The sequence below is a fragment of the Neomonachus schauinslandi genome, chromosome 1 (assembly GCF_002201575.2).
Source record: "Neomonachus schauinslandi chromosome 1, ASM220157v2, whole genome shotgun sequence".
NCBI lineage: Eukaryota > Metazoa > Chordata > Mammalia > Carnivora > Phocidae > Neomonachus > Neomonachus schauinslandi.
The window spans coordinates 44,984,384-45,005,724 of record NC_058403.1 but is presented as its reverse complement, the minus strand read 5'-3'; the positions used below and the strand labels follow the sequence as shown (position 1 = coordinate 45,005,724).

At 41.6% G+C, this 21,341-nt stretch overlaps 1 protein-coding gene across 1 annotated transcript; it reads left to right on the top strand.

Annotated features, from left to right (window-relative positions):
- The first annotated feature begins 5,827 nt into the window (after window positions 1–5,827).
- On the top strand, window positions 5,828–20,791 carry CPOX (coproporphyrinogen oxidase). Its single transcript, XM_021687956.1, has 7 exons — window positions 5,828–6,447; window positions 8,486–8,629; window positions 8,886–8,996; window positions 10,369–10,510; window positions 12,485–12,703; window positions 16,057–16,161; window positions 18,764–20,791. Exons 1-7 carry the CDS (start codon window positions 5,919–5,921, stop codon window positions 18,849–18,851), a joined length of 1,338 nt encoding a protein of 445 aa, XP_021543631.1. The 5' UTR covers window positions 5,828–5,918; the 3' UTR covers window positions 18,852–20,791.
- Window positions 20,792–21,341: the final 550 nt, after the last annotated feature.

Sequence of the window (21,341 nt, the reverse complement as noted above, 5' to 3'; positions counted from 1 at the left end):
TCAGTGACTTTATAATTTCCAGTATCTGGTACTCAGCACTTGTGTTCTCTGAGCAGAGAGGGCAGCTTTCTGCCCACTGACCACACTCTCTTCCTTGATGACTTCTTCCCTTCATGCTTCTGAGACATAGCACCAAAGGCCCTACGACTTCTTCTTTCCCTCATCCCTAAATGTGTCTGTTTCCCGTGTTCTGACTTGGGGCACTTTATCCTTTTGTTCTAAAAGTTCTCCCATGAACTTTTCATCATTCCAGAGCTGTGGATATCTCACAAATCTTTACCCTTCCAGCCCTCCCTCCTCCGGACCCACATTTCCATTTGTAACCCACCAGCATCTCACCATGTCTTGCAGTAAAAAGACTATTTCAAATGTGCCTTTTTCTCCCTCTGCTTTCTTTTTTTTTTTTTAGATTTTTATTTATTTATTTATTTATTATCTTCAGATTTTATTTATTTATCAGAGAGATAGAGAGAGCACAAGCAGGGGGCAGTGGCAAGCAGAGAGAGAAGCAGGCAGAGGGAGAGGGAGACAGAGGGAGAAGCAGGCTCCCCACTGAGCAAGGAGCCTGATGCGGGACTCTATTCCAGGACCCTGGGATCGTGACCTAAGCTGTAGGCAGACGTTTAACTCACTGAGACACCCAGGCATCCATCTCCCTCTGCTTTCATTTAACCTCATCACTTCTAGAAAGAGGTCCTGGTCCCAGCTGAACAGTTAGACATAGAAGAAAATGTTGCTGTAGATAGATGCAGAGAACTAAGGGAGCTGATTCTTGACTCCTAAATTTAAAAAGATGTTGGTACGGGCTTAAGTTAAAAAGTCTTAGATATGTATTTTCCAAGAGAGCATTCTAGTTCACCAGATGAGATGAACTCACCATGACATGAGTGAAAGCATCTTTGCATATCTTGAGCAAATACCACCATTTGCAAGTGCCATGAAATCACATGGATGCAGATACACATGAGCAATGTTAAATGTTTTTCTTATTGCTATCTGATGTCTTATTGCCCCATCCCCATTGTTCCTTGATTGCCGAAACAGAAGGGATATCTGCATAGACCCCAACAGTTTGTCCCAACATCTTCCCAAACAACTCTTCCTTTCAGTTGGCCCATGGCATTCTTTTTTTTTTTTTTTTAAGATTTATTTATTTATTTGACAGAGAGAGACACAGTGATAGAGGGAGCACAAGCAGGGGGAGTGGGAAAGGAGAAGCAGGCTTCCTGTGGAGCAGGGAGCCCTATGGAGCTCGATCCCAGGACCCTGGGATCATGACCTGAGCTGAAGGCAGACGCTTAATGATTGAGCCATCCAGGTGCCTGGGCCCATGGCATTCTTAAGCCTCTGAGAATTTTTGTTGAGAGCACTGTATAGTGTAGGGGTGGGGTAATCAGGAAGCTTCTGTACCTAGGCAAATGGAACAGCTGGAGACTTTGGCTGAACTGGTGGAAAGAACTTTTTTTTTTAAGGATTTATTATTTGAGAGAAGGAGGGGAGAGGAAGAGGGAGAGAGAGATTCCCCAAGCAGACTGCTGGCTGAGCATGGAACCTGATGTGGGGCTGAATCCCAGGACCCTGAGATCATGACCTGAGCCAAAATCAAGAGTTGGCAGCCTAACCAACTAAGCCACCCAGCTCCGGTAGAAATAACTTTTAATAATTGTCAAGATTAAACCTATTACCTCCTATACACCTAAACTTGCTACTTCTTTCTGAATTCCATATTTTTGTTCATCTTAGGTTCACAAACTCAGTGCCCCAGAATTATCTTCAAAAATTTCCTTCTATAGTGAGCATCAGTGGTATTGTCTGCTTATCATATTTCCTTTTTTTCTAGAAATGATATCCCACACTTACCATTCCCCCCAGTTATAGTGGGAGGTCATCATGTTCTAACATGATTCCATCCTTTACCCCTGGCCATTGTTGGTTGGTTCCAGGGTGGACATCCAAATCAAGATGGAATAATTAGGATGTTAGAAAGACTTAAGCTGACAAACAGCACCTTAATTTATTTTTTTTCTCATATAACAAGAACTCCAGCCCAGGGCTATGACATCTGCTCAAGGATGTATCAGGACCCAGGCTACTTCTATCTTACTCCTCTGCAAACTTTTTCATGTGACCTTTATAATCTTCATCACAAATGGTTGCTGCAACTCCAGATATATGCATATCACTGTAGAGAAAAAATATGGAGGGGCTAAAGGCAAAAGGCTAAAGACTAAGGGGCAGGCACCATGACTCCTCCCTTTCATAAAACTTTTCTGGAATATTTGGGTGGTATCCATACCTCTCTGAAAAACTAATTTTAAAATTATTTCAGTTAAAGAAAAAGCAAGACAGCAACATCAAATTGCATCGGATGTTTAACCTACATTTAACTTTAAGAACCAATTGTTTTAATGAAGTATGTAAATACTTGCCTCTAAAGACATAAACATTTAAAAAAATAAATTGTAAAAAAAAATAGCGTAAAAATATCAAAAAGTCCATTTCTTTGTTAAGTTCACTACCACCACCCCACCAACATCCCCATTAGAGTTTTTAATAAATTGGCAGAAGTGCACCAAGGTGAACACATCTGTTTGGCAATACTTTGTTAATGACTAGCCTGAGTCTAATTATTTATCTGGGAGTAGCAGAACTGAGTCACTTTGATCATGCGTTTCTTAAGTTCAGATCTCAAAATTCGGGAATTGGTGAAACTAGTACAATTTAGTAAAGCCAGTGGGACTCATGAGTCTGTGTGTGTGTGTGTGTGTGTGTGTGTGTGTTGTTAAAAGGGTATAAGGCTGTCAAGGGGGTGAAGTCAGAGTCCCTTCTGACTCTCTCTAGAAAAGGGCAGGCCTAAAGTCAGTTATGTTCAAGGCTTTAGGGAATAGAGGAGAGGAAAAATTCATAAGGATTCTGAGAAGCGTGTGGAGTTTCAAAAATTCATGAGCTTGTGCTGGGCGCCTGGGTGGCTCAGTTGGTTGGGCGACTGCCTTCGGCTCAGGTCATGATCCTGGAGTCCCGGGATTGAGTCCCGCATCGGGCTCCCTGCTCGACGGGGAGTCTGCTTCTCCCTCTGACCCTCCTCCCTCTCATGCTCTCTGTCTCTCATTCTCTGTCTCAAATAAATAAATAAAATCTTTAAAAAAAAAAAAAAGATTAAAAAAAAAATTCATGAGCTTGTGTAAAGCTATTCAGAATCTTTTTGCTCGGTAGCATCATATAGAACATAAAGCAATACAGGCAACTGGGCTCAAAAAAGGATGAGAACACTTACCCCTTATGTTTTATAAGTTATTGTAAACTTATTATTTGTTCCCACTAGTTTTCTGATGCTTGAAATTGTTTGAATAGGGGATTTTTTTTTTAATTCCACCCGAAAAATAAGGCTTAAATATCGCTTGGAGACAATTTGTATCCCAGGAAGATGATTTAAACTCATACTAACCAGGCTGTGTGAAAATGAATAAAGGAAACCCAATTCAAAATAGGGTCGGGAGCAATAAAGGGATGGTGCTCACTCAGTATTGGTCACAGCTTACTTTACATAACCCTGTGGGAAGAAGGAAGATTTTCTCCTCACCCAGCAACAACCCAGCCAATTAGAAGCCACCACAACGCGGAACTCTCCTTCTCCTCCTATGAACTTTCCTCCAAAACAACCTCTGGCAGCTCCCTCCTTTCCTCTATAAAAGCAAGTCCCTCTCCTCTGTTCTTTGTTCCTCTCTGTTGTTCTTGCCTCTTTGTGCTGTGGTCTGCATGTCCTGAGTTGCAATTCCTCTGCTATTCCCAGATAAACTCGTCTTTGTTGATTAAATAACTGGTTATTTTATTTTTAAGGTTGATAGCCGTAAAGGTCTTTCTTAAGCATAGTATAATTAGGTAGGGTAGGGAGGGCTCTGGATATCAGCAGAAAGGAGAGCAGCCCTTTGCACAGAGAGGCCAAGGACAGGGAGGGATGGAAACATGCAAACTAGTACACAGTTGGCTCAAGACCAGCCTATCTGACTGGGCATATGTTCAAAATGGCCTGTGCCTGCTTATCTTTTCCTAGCTTTATGATTCTCAGAATCAGAGCAATAATGAAAGGGGGTTCTTATAGAAAGATGGGCTAGAGAGGTTTTTTTCCACCAATAAGGTTCAATTACACAGGTCCAGCCAAACCCTATCACAGGCATCTAGGAGAAGCAAACAGCCCTTCCTGAAGTAATGGTTCTTATCTTCCCTTTTCTCCTGCAACTCAGCCTGGCAGCATGTTACACTATGGCTAAAAGCCACTGGTTTTCTCCCCCCACCCCCCTCACCCCCCCGTCCCAGGTAGTTTATTCACTTCTCAATCCAAGCCTTTACCTTTCATTGAATCTGCTAGCGAGTCAAGCGTGCTACCCAACTAACCTTGAGTCCCAGTATGAGAGTTGCCAGATACAGTCGCGAATGGATAAGATACCCTGGCTTGAACAGCTGGTCTGACCCACAGCCATGGAAGTTCCATCACTGCATCTAGCCACCAAGAAAAAACTTGTAGAGACCACCACCAGTGGCTTAAATTATTATCTACCATTAGAAATTAAAATCATTCCATGACAGTCATTCTAACACTTCTTTGTCTAGACAACATAGAACTGTGGTATGCTTACAGGAACAAAAACAACAAAAATCTGTCAAATCTATGTTAGCTTCTTTCCTCTTTTTTTAAAAGAGTGTGTGTTTGTGTGTGTGTGTGTGTGCGCGCGCGCACGCGCCTGTGTGTTTTAGGGGTAACAGGGAGGAAGCGGTGTGAATGTTTGCTGATAAACCTCATCTTTATGAGGTTTAACCTTAAAAACCTAGTTTACAGGAGTTGTTGAAAGTACTACAGGTGAGAAATACTTGGCAGCACCCCACAACTGTAGGATTTTAAGTATTTTTATTTTTTATTTTATGTTTTTAAAATATTTTATTTATTTATTTGTCAGAGACCAAGCACAAGCAGGGGGAGCGGCAGGCAGAGGGAAAAGCAGGCTCCCTGCTGAGCAAGGAGCCCACGGGACTGGATTCCAGGACCCTGTCATGACCTGAGCCAGAGGCAGACGCTTAACTGACTGAGCCACCCAAGTGTCCCAGATTTTAACTATTTTTAAATCTCTTATTCCTTGGTCACCCAAACACACCAGGTCATTAGTTTTATGCTGGTTTAGTAAAACAATCACATTGCTTTTCCTATTTCTAAAATAATCAAGTGGGCAGTGTAGGACCAAGACCTGGGAAGATTTTAATGATGAACTGTGATATGAATTGATCCCAGAAAGTCTTTTACTAGGATTTTCTTACGCGCCCTTTACTAGCTTGCCCTTGCGGATTCCCCTTAGAAAGGGCTGGTAAGTAAGGAGTCTACCAGGCTCCGCCCCCAGCCAATCCTGCAAGCTCTAGAAGGTTCATGAACTGGAACCAGGCTCAAAGGGTCTGTCTATAGATTCAGAACCAGGATTTGCAACCCTGTTTGAAAATGTAAATTGGGGCAGGGGTCTCGGGCCATATTTCTGCCCTGTTAGGCCTCAGCGTTCAGCCCCACTTTGCCTTCTCCCTGTGGTTGATTGGACAGCAGACCAGAAGTTGTACGTGACCAGAAAGCCTCTTATCTCTGCCTTCGCTTCAGCCGCCCCTCGCCTCCTCTGCACCCAGTTCCCTTGTTTTGGGACCCGCCCTTCTGGGGACTGTGGAGTCTTTATCTCCCCGGCGCGCCCCTGCAGGCGGCGATAGGAGCCGGACTACAGCTCCCAGCATCCCCCGCCTCCCGCCGGCAGCCCGGGAACTGACCCGGTAGTAGCTCTTCTCCGCCAAAGGTTCCGTCTCCCAGAGCGGCTCGCCAGCTTGGGACTCCCAGGGAACTCAGGGGCAGGTCTCCGGGACGTGGGCATTGCCAGGGGTGACAGCGCAGGAGCATGGCCTTGCACCTGGGCAGGCTGAGCGCGGGCTCCTGCTGGCGAGCGGCGCGGGGCGGCCGCGGAGGGCTGTGCGCTTGGCCCGGGCGCTGCACGGCCGCACGCATCTGCCGGGCCCCGGGCGCGGCTGGCACCGAGCAGTGCCGGGGGCTGGGGCACATCCCTACGGCGGGAGGAGGCCCCCGGCTGGGGACCAGGCTGACCGCGGCGCTGGCCGGGCTGGCGGGACTGGCGGGGCTCGTCGCCGCCGCCTTCGGGCACGTAGAGCGGGCGGAGATGGTGCCCAGGAGCTTGGGGGCACGGAGCCCTTCGTCCGGGAGGCCGGAGGAGGACGACGAGCTGACCCGCCGCTGCAGCTGCTTCATGGCCCCTCCTGTGACCGACCTGCGCGAGCTGCGGCGGAGGCCGAGCGACATGAAGACCAAGATGGAGCTGCTGATCCTGGAGACCCAGGCCCAGGTGTGCCAAGCGTTGGCACAGGTAGACGGGGGCGCCCGCTTCTGCGTGGACCGGTGGGAGAGGAAGGAAGGTGAGGAGGCCCCTAGCGGGAGGCGGAGATGGCAATTAGAGGTCGCACTTAGGTTGCTGGCAGAAAATGAGAATAGTGGATGAGAGTAGGAAAGAGGTACCTAAAAGAGCGGCTGCTAGGTTAGAAGGGACACCTTTAGAAAGATGGATACTAAAAGGGTCATCAGACGTATGGATGCATCTTTGGTCACTCTAAAAGTGTACATTCCAAATCCTATGCTATTTTATGATGGCCTTTTCTAGAAGCCCTGCGGTTATTTTTAGCCAACAAGCTTGGATGTCTAAAGTTGTAACTGAGCATCGATCTTACCCACATTTCATCTGTTTCTCTGGGTGCATTTACACTTTCTCCTCCTTTAGAGATGGAAAGATGAACTTGCCTCCTCTTTGCTAAGTATCTGGCCAGACTCCCCCAGCCGAGGGTGTAATTGTGTCAGTATGTCTTTTCCTAAGTTGCACAAGAAATATTTGGCTTGTCAGTAATTCTTCCAAATGCACGCATCAGAATTCCTGCTAGGAAAATCTTTCTTTCCAATGGCAAAAAGACTTTAGTATTAAAACCCAGTTTTTCAGATTGGTGGTTGTCAGAAGGAGGGGGTGAGGGGAGTGGGCAAAATGAGTGAAGGGGATCAAGAGGTACAAACTCCCAGTTATAAAATAAATATGTCATAGGATGTCACGTACAGCATGGTGACTATAGTCAAAAATATTGTATTGCATGTTTTAAGGTTGCTAAGAGAAGAGATCTTGGAAATTTTGTAACTGTGATGATGGTAACTAGACTTATTTTGCAATGTATACAAATATTGAATCATTGCATTGTACACCTGAAACTAATATAATGTTATATGTCAATAATACTTCAACAATGAAAAACCCAGTTTTTATAGAGTCATGTATTCCTGACCATGTTATTGCCTATGGAGTGGAACTCCCCATCTTGGTCATAAACTTGAAGAATTCCTGACTTTCAGCTAGGAATACTACAGCAGCCTCTCATCAGCAGATTTTGAGCTGTGATACTGCCACATCTATATTAAATGAAGTTAAATCTGGTCTTCAGAGTGTTTTCCATCTTGTCATGTTTTCAAGTGAAGACTATTGAACCAAACCACAACCTCAAGTACTAGAATAGCTAGTGTGGCCTTCAGAACTTACTTAATTTTTTGTGTGCCTCTGTTTCCTCATCTATGAAATGAGATTAGAAATAATATATGAGGGTGAAGAATGAAGTGCTTAAAATATTGTCTGATGCATAGAAAGATTGTTTGGGCCACTTGCCAGCTGTGTGATCATGGATAAGGTGTTTTGTCTTTCTGGGCCTCATTTTCTCATTAGAAATGTGCGGGGGTTTGGGGGGGGTTGCACTGGATCATCTTACGTCCCAACCAGCTCTAAAAATTCTTAGAAATAAAACAAGACAAATAGGTACTAATGTGAAACAGTTGCCTTGGTGGTAACTCTAGTGTCTTAAAAACAAACTATTAATAATAAAGCTCTGATACCTAAATGTTAATGTGTGTTTTAGTCAGTTTAAGCCTCCAAATCCCTGAAGAGTTCGACTGTCTACTGTTTTTTTAATTGCCTGTAAACAAAATTAAATGGTAAACAACACACTGAGAAAAAGCAATTGAAATAATATGGAGCTCTTAAACTCGGTAATAATAGAACATTCCACAAATATACCCATACCTGTTTTTAACCTCAGCCTTCTCTCACATATCATAACCAGTGGATGTCATTCTGAACAGTAGTTGAAGAGAAAATAGTCCTGTGATTTATTTCAGATGTGGAAGAAATCCTCAGTTTAGTGATGTGGGGGAGATAGAGTATTTGCCCACTGTCAGTAGCAATGTCGTCCAGCTAAGCTGATTATCTAATTTTATTGTACTTAAAAATTTCAAATATACTGATACTATAGAAGATTTGGAAAATAAAGGAGGAAAATAACTCCTAATCCCACCACCTTCATGCAAGGGTTGTTTTGGATTTTGCATCTACCCTTATACTCTCTCCTCATTTTCTGTTTCTGTAAACAGGAGGTGGAGGCATCAGCTGTGTACTTCAAGATGGGCATGTTTTTGAAAAGGCTGGGGTGAGCATTTCTGTTGTTCATGGGAATCTTTCTGAGGAAGCAGCCAAACAAATGAGAAGCCGAGGAAAAATTCTGAAGACTAAAGATGGTAAATCAGACAGTATCCACAGCCTGTAATAGCCCCTGCAAACCTTTTTTCCCCCACAAGTTTTATGTGTAAAATAAATAGTGCTTCTGTAAAAATCCACTTGGTTGCGCATGCCAGAGTAGCATGTTCACATTTCCTTTTTAAAAATTGTTTTTTAAGAGACAAAAAGCAGCTTTTGACAATTGATCCTGAAACTATGTTGGAGTTAATCAAGCTGGCTGATTGAGTGCCACTCACTATATGTTTTACTTTCCAGGTAAATTGCCATTTTCTGCTATGGGTGTGAGCTCTGTTATCCACCCCAAGAATCCTCATGCTCCTACTATCCATTTCAACTATAGATACTTTGAAGTAGAAGAGGCCGATGGTAAGCATCCCTGGAACTGTGCAAAATATTATTGTGCAAAATGTGTATCTTAAAACAAGCTAGAGGGTATAATCTAAATGTGAGAAAGAATATATAAATCTTAACTAGGTTTTTCAGGAGGCGGATGAAGCCCGATCCCTTGGCAGGTGCAATGGATTATGCGCTAGAGGTGAAAAGAAAATAGTATTGGCTGGACTCTGACTTCCCCATATTTCCTCCAACACAGAAGGAATGATTTAATGAATCTCAAACTCAAAGTGCACGCAGGGTTCTTTGCACAGGAAAGGAAATCCAAAGGAAAACAAGATTACATTGAAATGGAGAATTTGCTTATGGAAAATCTCTTCCACATGCATTGCTTCACTAGTCACCAGCACATTGTCAGTGGGTTTAAGATGGGGTTGATGGTGCCTCGTATGGACAGGTGGTTCCAGCCCCTGTCTGCAGTTAGCTGGGCCAAGTGTTCGCATCGGGCGGAGCATCTGTGCAGTGCCTCTCTCGGGCTGTGGGTGTCTCTGCAGGTGATGGTATTTAAAGTCCATGTATTTAACTTGCATTTTGAAGACATTTAGTTTGGTCCAGCCTTTTAATATTAGAAGTTGGTAACTGGTACTAACAACTTATAGACCCAACTAAGCACATGAAATAGTCTCAAGTGGTAAGTTGTGTCCCTCTGCAAACGTTTTAACCCCTTCTGGGGTAAGGGGAGCGGGGCAGTGGTTTTTAATACAGGGAACATCAAAATCTCCTGAGGAGTTTTTATAAACTGTGGATGTTTGGACCAGAGATTTGCTTGTCTTCTGTTTGTTTTTTAAACTGTGACCTAGCAGAGGCATTTTACACTCCTCACGTGATTTGATATGCAGCCGGAGTCCACTCACGTGATGTTTCGTCATTCACTGCCATGCATGTCCTTTTCCTCCTGGTTCTGCTCTCTCACTTTTTAATTTCCTACTTCTTTTTCTTTCTGCTTATACCTTTTCTTTCATGCCTAGGCTTCACTGGCCATTCAGAACTAAATTTAGTTAAATCTTTTTTTTTTTTTTTAAAGATTTTATTTATTTATTTGAGACAGAGAGAATGAGAGACAGAGAGAATGAGAGGGAGGAGGGTCAGAGGGAGAAGCAGACTCCCTGCCGAGCAGGAGCCCGATGCGGGACTCGATCCCGGGACTCCAGGATCATGACCTGAGCCGAAGGCAGTCGCTTAACCAACTGAGCCACCCAGGCGCCCTAGTTAAATCTTTTTTGATTGTCACACATTTCATGATTAAAAAACTAAGCTGATAAATTCGGTTTGCAAATACGGTGAGTAGTGTGCTACATCTCAGAGTCCAAAGCCTGCATGAGAATCGCATGTCTTGATTTTGTAGGTAACAAGCAGTGGTGGTTTGGTGGTGGATGTGACCTTACTCCAACATACTTGAACCAAGATGATGCTGTCCATTTTCACAGAACTCTAAAGGAGGCTTGTGACCAGCATGGTCCTGATCTCTACCCTAAATTTAAAAAATGGTAAGTAAAGGTATTGTCATCACACCTAAAATACATTTCCTTCGTTCCTTCTGTAGATCCTGAAGGCAACTACTATGTCATTAAGACCTTTTTCATCTTATGAAGGTTCCTCTGTTTTCTTTGCCCACTGGAAGTGGGATACCAGTTTGAAGTGGTTTTATTATTTACTTAGAAATATATGAATATCTGTAATAAAAATTGGGTAGCAGCGTCTTTTTTGATCCCAAATGATTTAGGATGTAAATTTTAACATGATCTATACCTCAGAAGCTTTTTAATCCTCGTGTGGGATATTAACTTCTCATCCTAGATGAGAACTGTTGGTGCCACAGGAATATTAGGACATGGGAAGGGTTGAAGAACTATTAGGGAAAGATGCAAATATACCAGATGCTGTGGACAAGGAGAAGAGTGGGAGTGGAAAGTCTGTTAAAGAAACTCTAATGATAAAGGAAAGGGAAATGAGTTGTGAGGAGATCCAGGATATTTGGTAAATGTGAAATGGAGTCTAGGCATAAGTTGTTTGGAGTAAGAGTAAAGCACCCAATTCTACTTAGAGCTAATTGGCATTCTTGAAAAAGGAAGAACAGAAGAGGTTTTGGTGTTTTTTTGGGGGGCGGGGAGGGTGATTTTGCTTTGCTTTTAGAGCTAGCTGTGGAATCTTGATATTATTTATGTAAGATTTGGAGTTCAGTTTTAAAATCCTCAGAAAAGACATATTCTCCTCTTGGTTGATATTACCCCCGAAAACCGCACAGCTGTGGAAGCTTGGATGTGTGAGGGAGGGTTTTTTTTTTTTCTCTCACAAATCAGCATCCTTCCAGGAAGAGGAAGGGTATGGGTGACGTCATTTTTTGGTTTCCTTTTACTGCTGTTATTGAGATGACTCCATCTGAGTGACATTAGTTACTAAGATACGTAGGATGCAGGCTAGTTAAAAAGAGGTTTTTAGTATAAGTATTTAGCACATTTCTTAACTTCATAACTTCATGGAGCTTTTGAAATAGTGTGATTTGGTTAAAGCTGACTTCACAACGTTGCTCAGGATGTACTTCAACTATGTTACATGCAGGAACTTGTAACATGTTACATACATGTAAAGGAAAGCCAACAAGTCACAGTCAAGGTGAATTAGACCAATGCATCAGCTCTAGGGATTTGCAGCTGCTACCCTTTTTTTTAAGCTATTAAGGTTTTTTTTATTAAGGCTATTTTTAATAGAACCTTTCAAACAGCTTTTAGTTTTTGTTTGTTCAGGTTTTTCTATTTACAGACCCTTATTCTTCTAGAGATCATCTAACAAGCTATTTCAACCATGTAAAGTATTCTGCAAATTTAGCATTTAAGAAACCTGCTCTAGTAGGCACAGAGAGGGGGAAGACTCAAGACCAGGTGGCTCATACGTCTGTAGGTGTTCTCTGAGCGTCTCCTTCCACCAGCCCCTCCCTCAGCCCTGCATGCTCTGGGGCCTCCACAGTTTATTGCTAAAGGAGACCTTAGAGATTATTTACTGTACCTTCCCTCGGTGAAGAAAGAACTGACTCAAGAGCTGAAGGGTTGGCGCCCAGACACAGACCTTGTTAGTGTTGCTGCTGGTAGAGGATTCTTGTCTTTCCTCTTGCAAAAGCCACAGTGCTGCCGAGGGCAGCCTCATCACTTGTTTTAGGAAATACCCTAGTAATACTGGGCTCTTTGTTTCTTCTTCACTAAAGTTTTTAGAGTTCCATATACTTTCGATAGACATGTGTTAAATTCCTTCCTTCGCATATGAAAGCATAAGCATTTTCTGCATGGGTGCTGACTGCAGGAAGTCTGTCGAAAGCCCTAGTTTCGTTTTCATAGCTGGACAGAAAGTAAGGACACCGTGTTGGCGTGAGTCAAGGAGAGAGCTCCACGCTGAAATGCTCACACTGATTTTCATGTCTTTTTTTTTCCCCCCTTTGATCCTTGCCATGGCCCTGCTGTGTTTCCCAGGTGTGATGATTACTTCTTTATCGTCCATCGTGGGGAGAGGAGGGGCATCGGGGGCATCTTTTTTGATGACCTTGACTCCCCATCCAAGGAGGAAGTGTTTCGCTTTGTGCAGAGCTGCGCCCAGGCTGTCGTTCCTTCTTACATTCCTCTTGTGAAAAAGCACCGTGATGACTCATTCACGCCCCAGGAGAAGCTGTGGCAGCAGCTCCGGAGAGGGCGGTGAGTGGCAACAGGAGAATGGGTCGCCCTGTTGTGTAACTGGCGCGGCGAGGTGGGGCATTTGGAGTCATCGTGGGTGCTTGTTGTCTTGTTAGGGTTGTGTTAAGACTCTCCAGAGCTGCTTTTTAAAACTAGATGAATATTAAGTGAATATTAAAAATTGTGTGCAATAGTACTGTAAAAAGAACAAAGTTGGGGCTCCTGGGTGGGTAAGCATCTGCCTTCAACTCTGGTCGTGATCTCGGGGTGCTGGGATCGAGCCCCGCATCGGGCTCCCTTCCTCAGTGGGGAGTCTGCTTCTCCTGCTCCCTTTGCTCCTTACCTGCTCCCCGCCCCCTGCCATGCTCTCTCTCTCTGCCTCTCAAATAGATAAAAACTTTAAAAAAAAAAAGCAAAATTTATTTCATTTGTCTGTACATTAGCGACTCATAGCAGCCATGTAGTGGTACTTGCTGAATTTAATTCGGCTGATTTCTTTTAGTCTTCTAGCAATACCTTCCAGCCTTATGCCAAGATATGGGCATCATTTAATGTTTTTGCTGCTTTATAAATTTGGAATCCCACACTTTTCCATTCATCTTTAAGATTTCATGGAGGTCGTTATAATGGGCGTAATCATTTCGGAAATTATTTATAGTTAATGACAATATTAATTATGGAGTCCTTACTATGTGCCAGCCAATACGTTAGACACTTCCTTCTGCTCCAAATAGGAGCTTCCCTTATTGTATATATGTATGTATGTACGAATGTATATATGTATGTGTGTTAGTACTCTCTACACCCAACATGGGGCTCAAATTCGCACCCCCTAGATCAGGAGTCTTGTGCTCTACCGACTAAGCCAGAAAAAACAAACAAACAAAACGAGACTCAAATACAGAGAACAAACTAGTGGTTACCAGCAGGGAGGTGTGGGGGATCGGTGAAATAGGGTGAAGGGGATTAAGAGTCCACTTTTGGTGATGAGCAAGTAGTAATGTACAGAATTGTTGAATCATTATATTGTACACCTGAAACTAATATAACAATTATGTCAATAAAATAGCCAGTGAAAATTTATTAAAAAAAACCCAACCTTTGGAAAGGGCAATGTTCCAGTTTTGCATAGGATTTTACATGCAAAGCTGACCGGTTTTGTGAATATGAATTAGGTGAAACCTTAAAACTTCTGAGACATAGGAACCGTGTTTTGTATTCTTTTTGGTGTTTTTTTGTGTTGGTTTTGGTTTTTGTGACTTTCTCACAGAGAACCTCCTTCTGCCACCCTTATCTCTGGGCCTTAAGATGGCAGTAAACTCTGGGACTTCAGATGAACCACAGCTCTCCCTACGGTTGTCAGCATTATCTTCACCTTCCACACACGGCACTCATCACCCTATCTGTATGCTTCACAGGTTACGCTTACTCCATTTCCTTCCGCCCCAGATAGGAGCTTCCCCGATTGACCGATTGTATGTATTTATGTATTGTATGTGTGGTGTATGTACGTACGTTAGTACTCTCTACACCCAGCATTGGGCTCAAACTGACAACCACCAGATCGAGAGTCGCGTGCTCTACCGACTAAGCCAGTCAGGCACTGCAGAAACTAAAGATCTTTACCTTACTGTCTCTTTGCTGTATTTTAGGAAAGGGAAACAGGATAAAATTTAGGCATCTGTTAAATTGAAGGGAATGGCTAAGGTTCATGGTTTGCAGGCACCTCAGAGAGGATAAACGTATGAGAAGGAACAGACAGATCAGATCTAAGTGAAACCTGGGAGGGGTCAGAGAGGCATTCTTCACTCAAAAAAGGAAAGCAGTACAGGGATCCTTACAGAAAATTCATGTAGGGAGTTCCATACAAGGGCCTTTGAAAGAGACATCCATACGAATTAGAGAATCACAGCCATCCCTTAAATATCATGTTTCAGAAAGGCAGCATCGGGAGTGAAAAAGGTGACTGAAGGCTGAAATTCTTTTCCATGGTCTTAGGAAGGAAGAAGTTTTGCTTTATATTATCTTTTGAAACAGGTATAAGAAGGCATTAGTTATTAATGCTCAAAGTTCAATCTGTGATGAATCAATACCGGGGACTAGAAAGGGATCCATGGATATAATTTATTTAAATTTTCTCAGGGCTTTTGGCAAGTTTGCACAGAGAAGTGTGTTTTCTAAAAATTCAAGTACTGTGGGATTCTAGAGGTTATCTTCCTCCAAGTGTGATTAAAGACGAATTAGTGGGTAAACAAGACTATCTGAGGGAAGTTTAGACCAAGAGAATAGTTTCTGCATGAGTTGATAAATGATCTGAAAGGGGGACTATTCATTGAATTTTCAGCTTTATGGGTCATTCTAAATCCTTATCAATAGTGAAAATTATCTTTGGAGTTTAAATGACCTTTTATAAAAGATCCCATGATGTTAAAGGCAGTCAGAGAGGTTTAAGCTACACAGAGTTTAGATCTGACCCCGTGGCAGTTAATGGAAAATAAATTTATTGAACCAAGTTTTAGTTGATGCTAAGGATATTTTTCTTAGCAAAATAAAATTGAGCACTGCAACTCAACCACTGCTTATTGATTGCCGCTAATCTGCAGGGAGACTGAATTATAGGACTGCTTATTAATGCTATTAACTACTTTGAGAAAAGGAAATCTCTAGAATATATTAGTAATTATTATTATTTTTTTAAAGATTTTATTTATTTATTCATCAGAGAGAGAGGCAGAGGGAGGAGCAGGCTCCCAAGGAGCAGGGAGCCCGATGCGGGACTCGATCCCAGGACCCTGAGATCATGACCTGAGCCGAAGGCAGATGTTTAACCATCTGAGCCACCCAGGCGCCCTATATTAGTAGTTATTAATAGATTGCCGTTAGCTGTACTTGGCCTTTCAGTTACGAAAGTTTTAGATCTTAGTATGTGGAAATTATAGGTGGTAAAATGAAGTCTTCTGAAACCTCTCAGACCATGGGGGAAGGCCAGAACGAACTGTTCTATCCTGATAAAGGGTGCCATTTCTTTCATTTCTTTCTCTTGTTTTTGAGCCTTAAAGTTCTCAGCTTTGTGTCCATTCTGTTTATTGGAAAACATAACCTTCTTGTTTGATAGCTGCTCTCTGTTGGGGCCGAATCTATATCCTATTGTTTGTTGGGTAGAATACCCTTTTATTTATGCCTGTCCAGATGGAGAAGACTCAGCTGGCTGGCTGTAGACTGGCGTTCCCTGTGCCCATTCCAGCTGACTGAGAGGGGGAGGGGTGATGGGCAGGAAGAAACCTCCCACCCCCTTTAGAGTATTCGTTATGGGCTAGTCTTAAGAAAGATTTTATTCAACTGGCCTTTAATGTTATTTGTTGTCTTTATGTCAGGTATGTAGAATTTAACCTGTTGTATGATCGGGGTACAAAGTTTGGCCTCTTCACTCCAGGATCCAGGATTGAAAGCATCTTGATGTCTTTACCTTTAACTGCTCGGTAAGAATTACTCATCATAATTATTCCTCCACTCTCAGTCCACTAACCCCTACAAAACATGAACGTTAACACTGCAAATGTCTAACCTAAAGACTTCGTTGGTTTTGACTTTCCTGATTTTAATAATAAAATCACAGTCAACTAATAAGGAAAATAATTTTTTTTTTTTTAAAGATTTTATTTATTTATTTGAGAGAGAGAGAATGTAAGACAGAGAGCATGAGAGGGAGGGTCAGAGGGAGAAGCAGACTCCCTGCCGAGCAGGTAGCCTGATGCGGGACTCGATCCTGGGACTCCAGGATCATGACCTGAGCCGAAGGCAGTCGCTTAACCAACTGAGCCACCCAGGCGCCCAATAATTTTTTCTTTTAAAGAATGAACAGCATGATGAATGATAAGGCTTTGTGGGTGACAGCTGGGAAAGGACAGAGGGAGTGAGAAGATAGGGTGGATGGTGGTGTCCTTGCCTACTTGGTAATTTTCTAGGAAGAGTTATGGGCAAAGCAAATTTATTTGAGCATGTCAGGTTTTTCAGCTTAATTTTGTTAGAAATTGTTATATTTATTTGTAAGGAGAAGTCTTACTCTCCAATATGAAGCATAAAGCTTGTTTGAAAGTACAAGGGATTGTTGCCAGTGCTTGGCATTCTCTTTTTGCTTTATATGTTGCTGTGGTGAGCCTCCATAAAGGTTAATTGAATCTATGGGGGGAATTTTTTTAGTAGGCTCCATGCTCAGTGTGGAGCCTGACACAGGACTTGAACTCACAACCCTGAGATCAAGACCTGAGCTGAGATCAAGAATCAGATGCTTAACTGACTAAGCTACCCAGGCACTCCTATGGGAGGAATTTTAAAAACAGATATATTTATGTTGGTGCAATTAGCTTGACTTTTTGGCTATATGAAAGTCAGAATGATGTGTGTCCAGATTGAAATAGAAAAGATCAGAAAAAAAGAAAAATTACATTACTTATTTTATAAGAGCTAGAATCTTCTTTTTTCTATGAGTGTAAATGTCCAACTAAGAGTGGACTGCTGTATGGCACTGGAGGAATGCCCTGCCTCGCTCTGCTGTCCAGACCTAGCCTGGTGAGATTAGTACCCTGCATGGTTGTGCCTGCCTTCCGAATGGCATTGGCTCTGTCCTTGTATGATTGCTGCTCGTGAGGTCTCTTGTCCTTAGCTGAAAGCTCATGCACATCACTGCTAGGTGTTCCTGCCACCCCAGAGACGAGATGTGAACAAAAAGTAGAGATAAGTTTTTAAGGCCGCCAGTAGTCTTCTTGATTACTACTGGCCCCTAATTATAAGGTACATTCTAAGCTGCAGATATGGGTGGATTATACATCAATCCCTTGTTCATTTGAATAGTTACCGGGACAGGTCACTTTTGGCTTCTTACAGTCTATACCAAGGGTGTGCAAACTTCAGGCTATAAGCTGAATTCAGGTCTACTTGTGATGTGTTTTTGTGCAGTCCTTGAGCTAAGAATGAATTTTACATTTTTAAAGGATTATTAAAAACAAACAAAAAAGAATATGCAAAAGACTGTATGTGGCCCCACAAAGCCTAAATTAAAGTTATCTATTAAGTGACACTTTACAGGAAAAGTTTGCTACCCCCTGGTCTAAGCCAGTATCTGCCAGACTTCATCTAGAGCTTAACCATCTTGACTATATTTGTATATTATCTGAGGTATTATTTACTTAAATTTTCTACTCTTATTTTTTCTGAGAGAGAATTTATTTAAAAATGCAAACTGATATTATTGCCATAAATAGAAAGTAACACATTAAAATAAATGTATAAGTATTAAGCTAAAAAACAAAGTTTGCCCATGAATCATGGGAGGGTCTACAATTTATGAAACCCTGGTTTATACTAAAAGTGTATTTTGGCTCCGGGATATTAATATTAGGCAAACAATGCTCAGGAATTATTTTATTTATTTATTTATTTATTTTTAAATTTATTTATTTGACAGAGAGAGACACAGCGAGAGAGGGAACACAAACAGGGGGAGTGGGAGAGGGAGAAGCAGGCTCCCCACGGAGCAGGGAGCCCGACGCGGGGCTGGATCCCAGGACCCTGGGATCATGACCTGAGCCGAAGGCAGATGCCTAACGACTGAGCCACCCAGGTGCCCCTGCTCAGGAATTATTAAAATACTTTATTTCTGGGGCGCCTGGGTGGCTCAGTCATTAAGCTTCTACCTTCGGCTCAGGTCATGATCCCAGGGTCCTGGGATCCAGCCCCACATCGGGCCCCCTGCTCCGTGGGAAGCCTGCTTCTCCCTCTCCTACTCCCCCTGCTTGTGTTCCCTCTCTCGCTGTGTCTCTCTCTGTCAAATAAATAAATCAAATCTTTAAAAATAAATAAATAAATAAATAAAATAAAATACTTTATTTCCTTAGCAGCAACTATTTTAAAAAAGGCTAGTGGGTAAAAGGCATATTAGGTACATTAGAGACAAGGAGGTGTAAGACATTTTTTACTCTTAGAATTTTATTTTTCATCGATTTTAAGTAAAGAGGTGTGTGTATTGTTCATTATAATTTTTCTTATTAGTACATGTTTTGCTTTTGTTTTGGACCTTTATAGGTGGGAGTACATGCATTCACCCCCGGAGAACTCCAAAGAAGCGGAAATTCTGGAAGTTCTGCGCCATCCGAGAGACTGGGTGCATTGATGCACACAGAGCAGCCTTCCTGGGGCTTGGGGGACACGGAATGTGTGCCCCGTTCCCCGGGCTGGCAGCCTTGCCACTGTGTGGCAGTTCATAACCACTGTCTTCGAGCTCCAGTCTTCACTCTGCAGCCTGCTTCCTTGGCAGATGCTGACGTGTGTTTTAAGTACTGCAAGTTTCCGTTGGAAGCTGCCAGCGACAGGTGGTGGTATGGCAGCTTGTCAGCGTCAATTGGTTGATATAAAACTCATTTATACTTTTAGAATCATTTCATATGACTAGTTTACAAAATATGAAATTGAGTTTCCAAGTGTTGCGCTAAGGAAATCTAAATATAGTTTGTGTAAGGAAACTGCTCATGCTATTTTCGTTTCATGTATTTGTTGAAGTTTTAGTTTCTGCCACAAAAATCTGTTGTGGGATAAATTTTATTTTCATTAATTCAGTGAGGTTGAGACTTAATATGTTTAGAAAGCAGCTTGAAAGGAAGGTAAAATTTTTACTTTGTCATGACTGAAGTTTTGTTGATCATGATCTTTATATATGTCTTTCTCTAGAGATCATAATATTGTAAAATGTTCATTTTTATAATGATATATAGGAACACTTGAAGTTTTCTTAATCTCTCCATGTGTTACAATTCAGTGGTTCCCTGTAGTTAACTCTGAAGTGACATCACTGTTATTTAAATAAGGGACATCTGTGGTTCTGATTTTTGAAGAACTATAATTTGTTAATGTTGGATTCTCTGCACTTTTGAATGTGAGAGCTTATAACCTTGGAGTCTGATATTTAAAATTTCCTGTTCCACATTTTTCTATATGGAAGTTTAGACTAAGAACAATCCTGGGGATGTTGTGAGTTAGGAAATGTTTCTCATTTGACAAATGAGAGATACTGTTCTTTGTTAATTGAAGTCAACATAACTAGTGTGAGAAGCATGTAGGCATTTTATAAATATATTTCTTTGGAAGGTGGACTAATTAAAATTGTCCTCTTTTTAAATTAGAGATTCTGCAGCTCTTTGCCCTTAAGAGAAAATCACAACAGAATTCTTAGTGTAGTTTCTTTGTTCCTATAATAGTATGAATGTATTTTTTTTTTGAGTGTATTTTATTTTACATAATATATTGAAGTTTGTAAGGAATAGTATCTTCCCACATATTATTAAGCATTATCTTGAAATATGTTAAATGTATATGATTGTGTGTGACTCTTTAGGCCTGGAAAATATATGAATTCTTCAACTATATTACAACAGATCCACTGATAAATTTTACTATGAAATATGACTAAGAAATGTTTGTATTTTTCATTTTTTAAAGGATAATTGATATAAGGAATATAAATATTTTTTAGTACTAAAACCATGGTTCCTCATTCCTAGGTATTTTACCCAGGAAAAATAGAAGTTTTGCACTCAGATTTCCATAGCAGCTTTATTCACAATAGGCAAAACTTAGAAACAACAGAAATGCCCATTAACAGATGACTGGATAAACAGATGATGTATCAGGATGTGAAAATACTACTCATTAGTGAAAAGGAACAACTACTTGGGCGAATAGTAAAATGGCATTACGCCAAGTGAAAGAAACCAGACACAAAAGAGAACTCACTGTATGACTACGCTATGTGAAAACCTAGAAAAGCCAAAATTCAAACGAGAAAGCGCGTCTGTGGTTGCTAGGGCTAGGACTAGGGAATTGATTGGGAAGGGAGCAAAAGAATATTTTGAGGGGATGGAAATGTTCTTTATATTGATTGTGGTAGTGGTTACCAGACTGTTTACATGTATCAAAACTCAACCTTGGCACTTAAAATCATGGAATTTTATTGTATATGTGATTTATACTTTAATAAAGTTGATTAAATGAAAAAATACAAGCATATAGGAACAAATGTTCAAATAAACCTCAGTTTACTTTTTACAATAAAAATCTCTTGGCATATAGTTCTGCTAGTTTATTTGTGTTTAGGGCTGTCAGGTCTGGTCATTGGACTAAGATGAAATTTCAAAATTTCAGAGTATCAGTTTTTCATACTCTCAATAACTGTGTATTTCTCTTACAGATGAGAACTATGGGGGAAAAAGAATTGAGTAACTATTGGAAAATAGATCATTCTACTCTTATTCAAAATGAACTTCTCTTTTAAATTCATATTGATGTTTATTCTGAGTCTGCTAGAGGCCCAGGGTGTACCTCCAGATGGCCTGAACACCTAACTGCTGGCCTCTTATACATGCATATTAGTGGTCATAAGGGCTGGAAATTTGAGGGACGGCATGTAAATGCTTTGGAGCAAATTTCTAACCACTACTTTATATCCATCACTATACTCAGCTTACCCACCTAATGCAACTGAGTGTTTAATGAGATAAAAAACTTCTGCATGCTAAAGAGCGCCATATTAGAAGACCGAATAATCTGTTCCTTTATGGTTTATCCTTCCATGTGTCTTTTGCCGTTACAGTTGATCAAGCCAGAAATC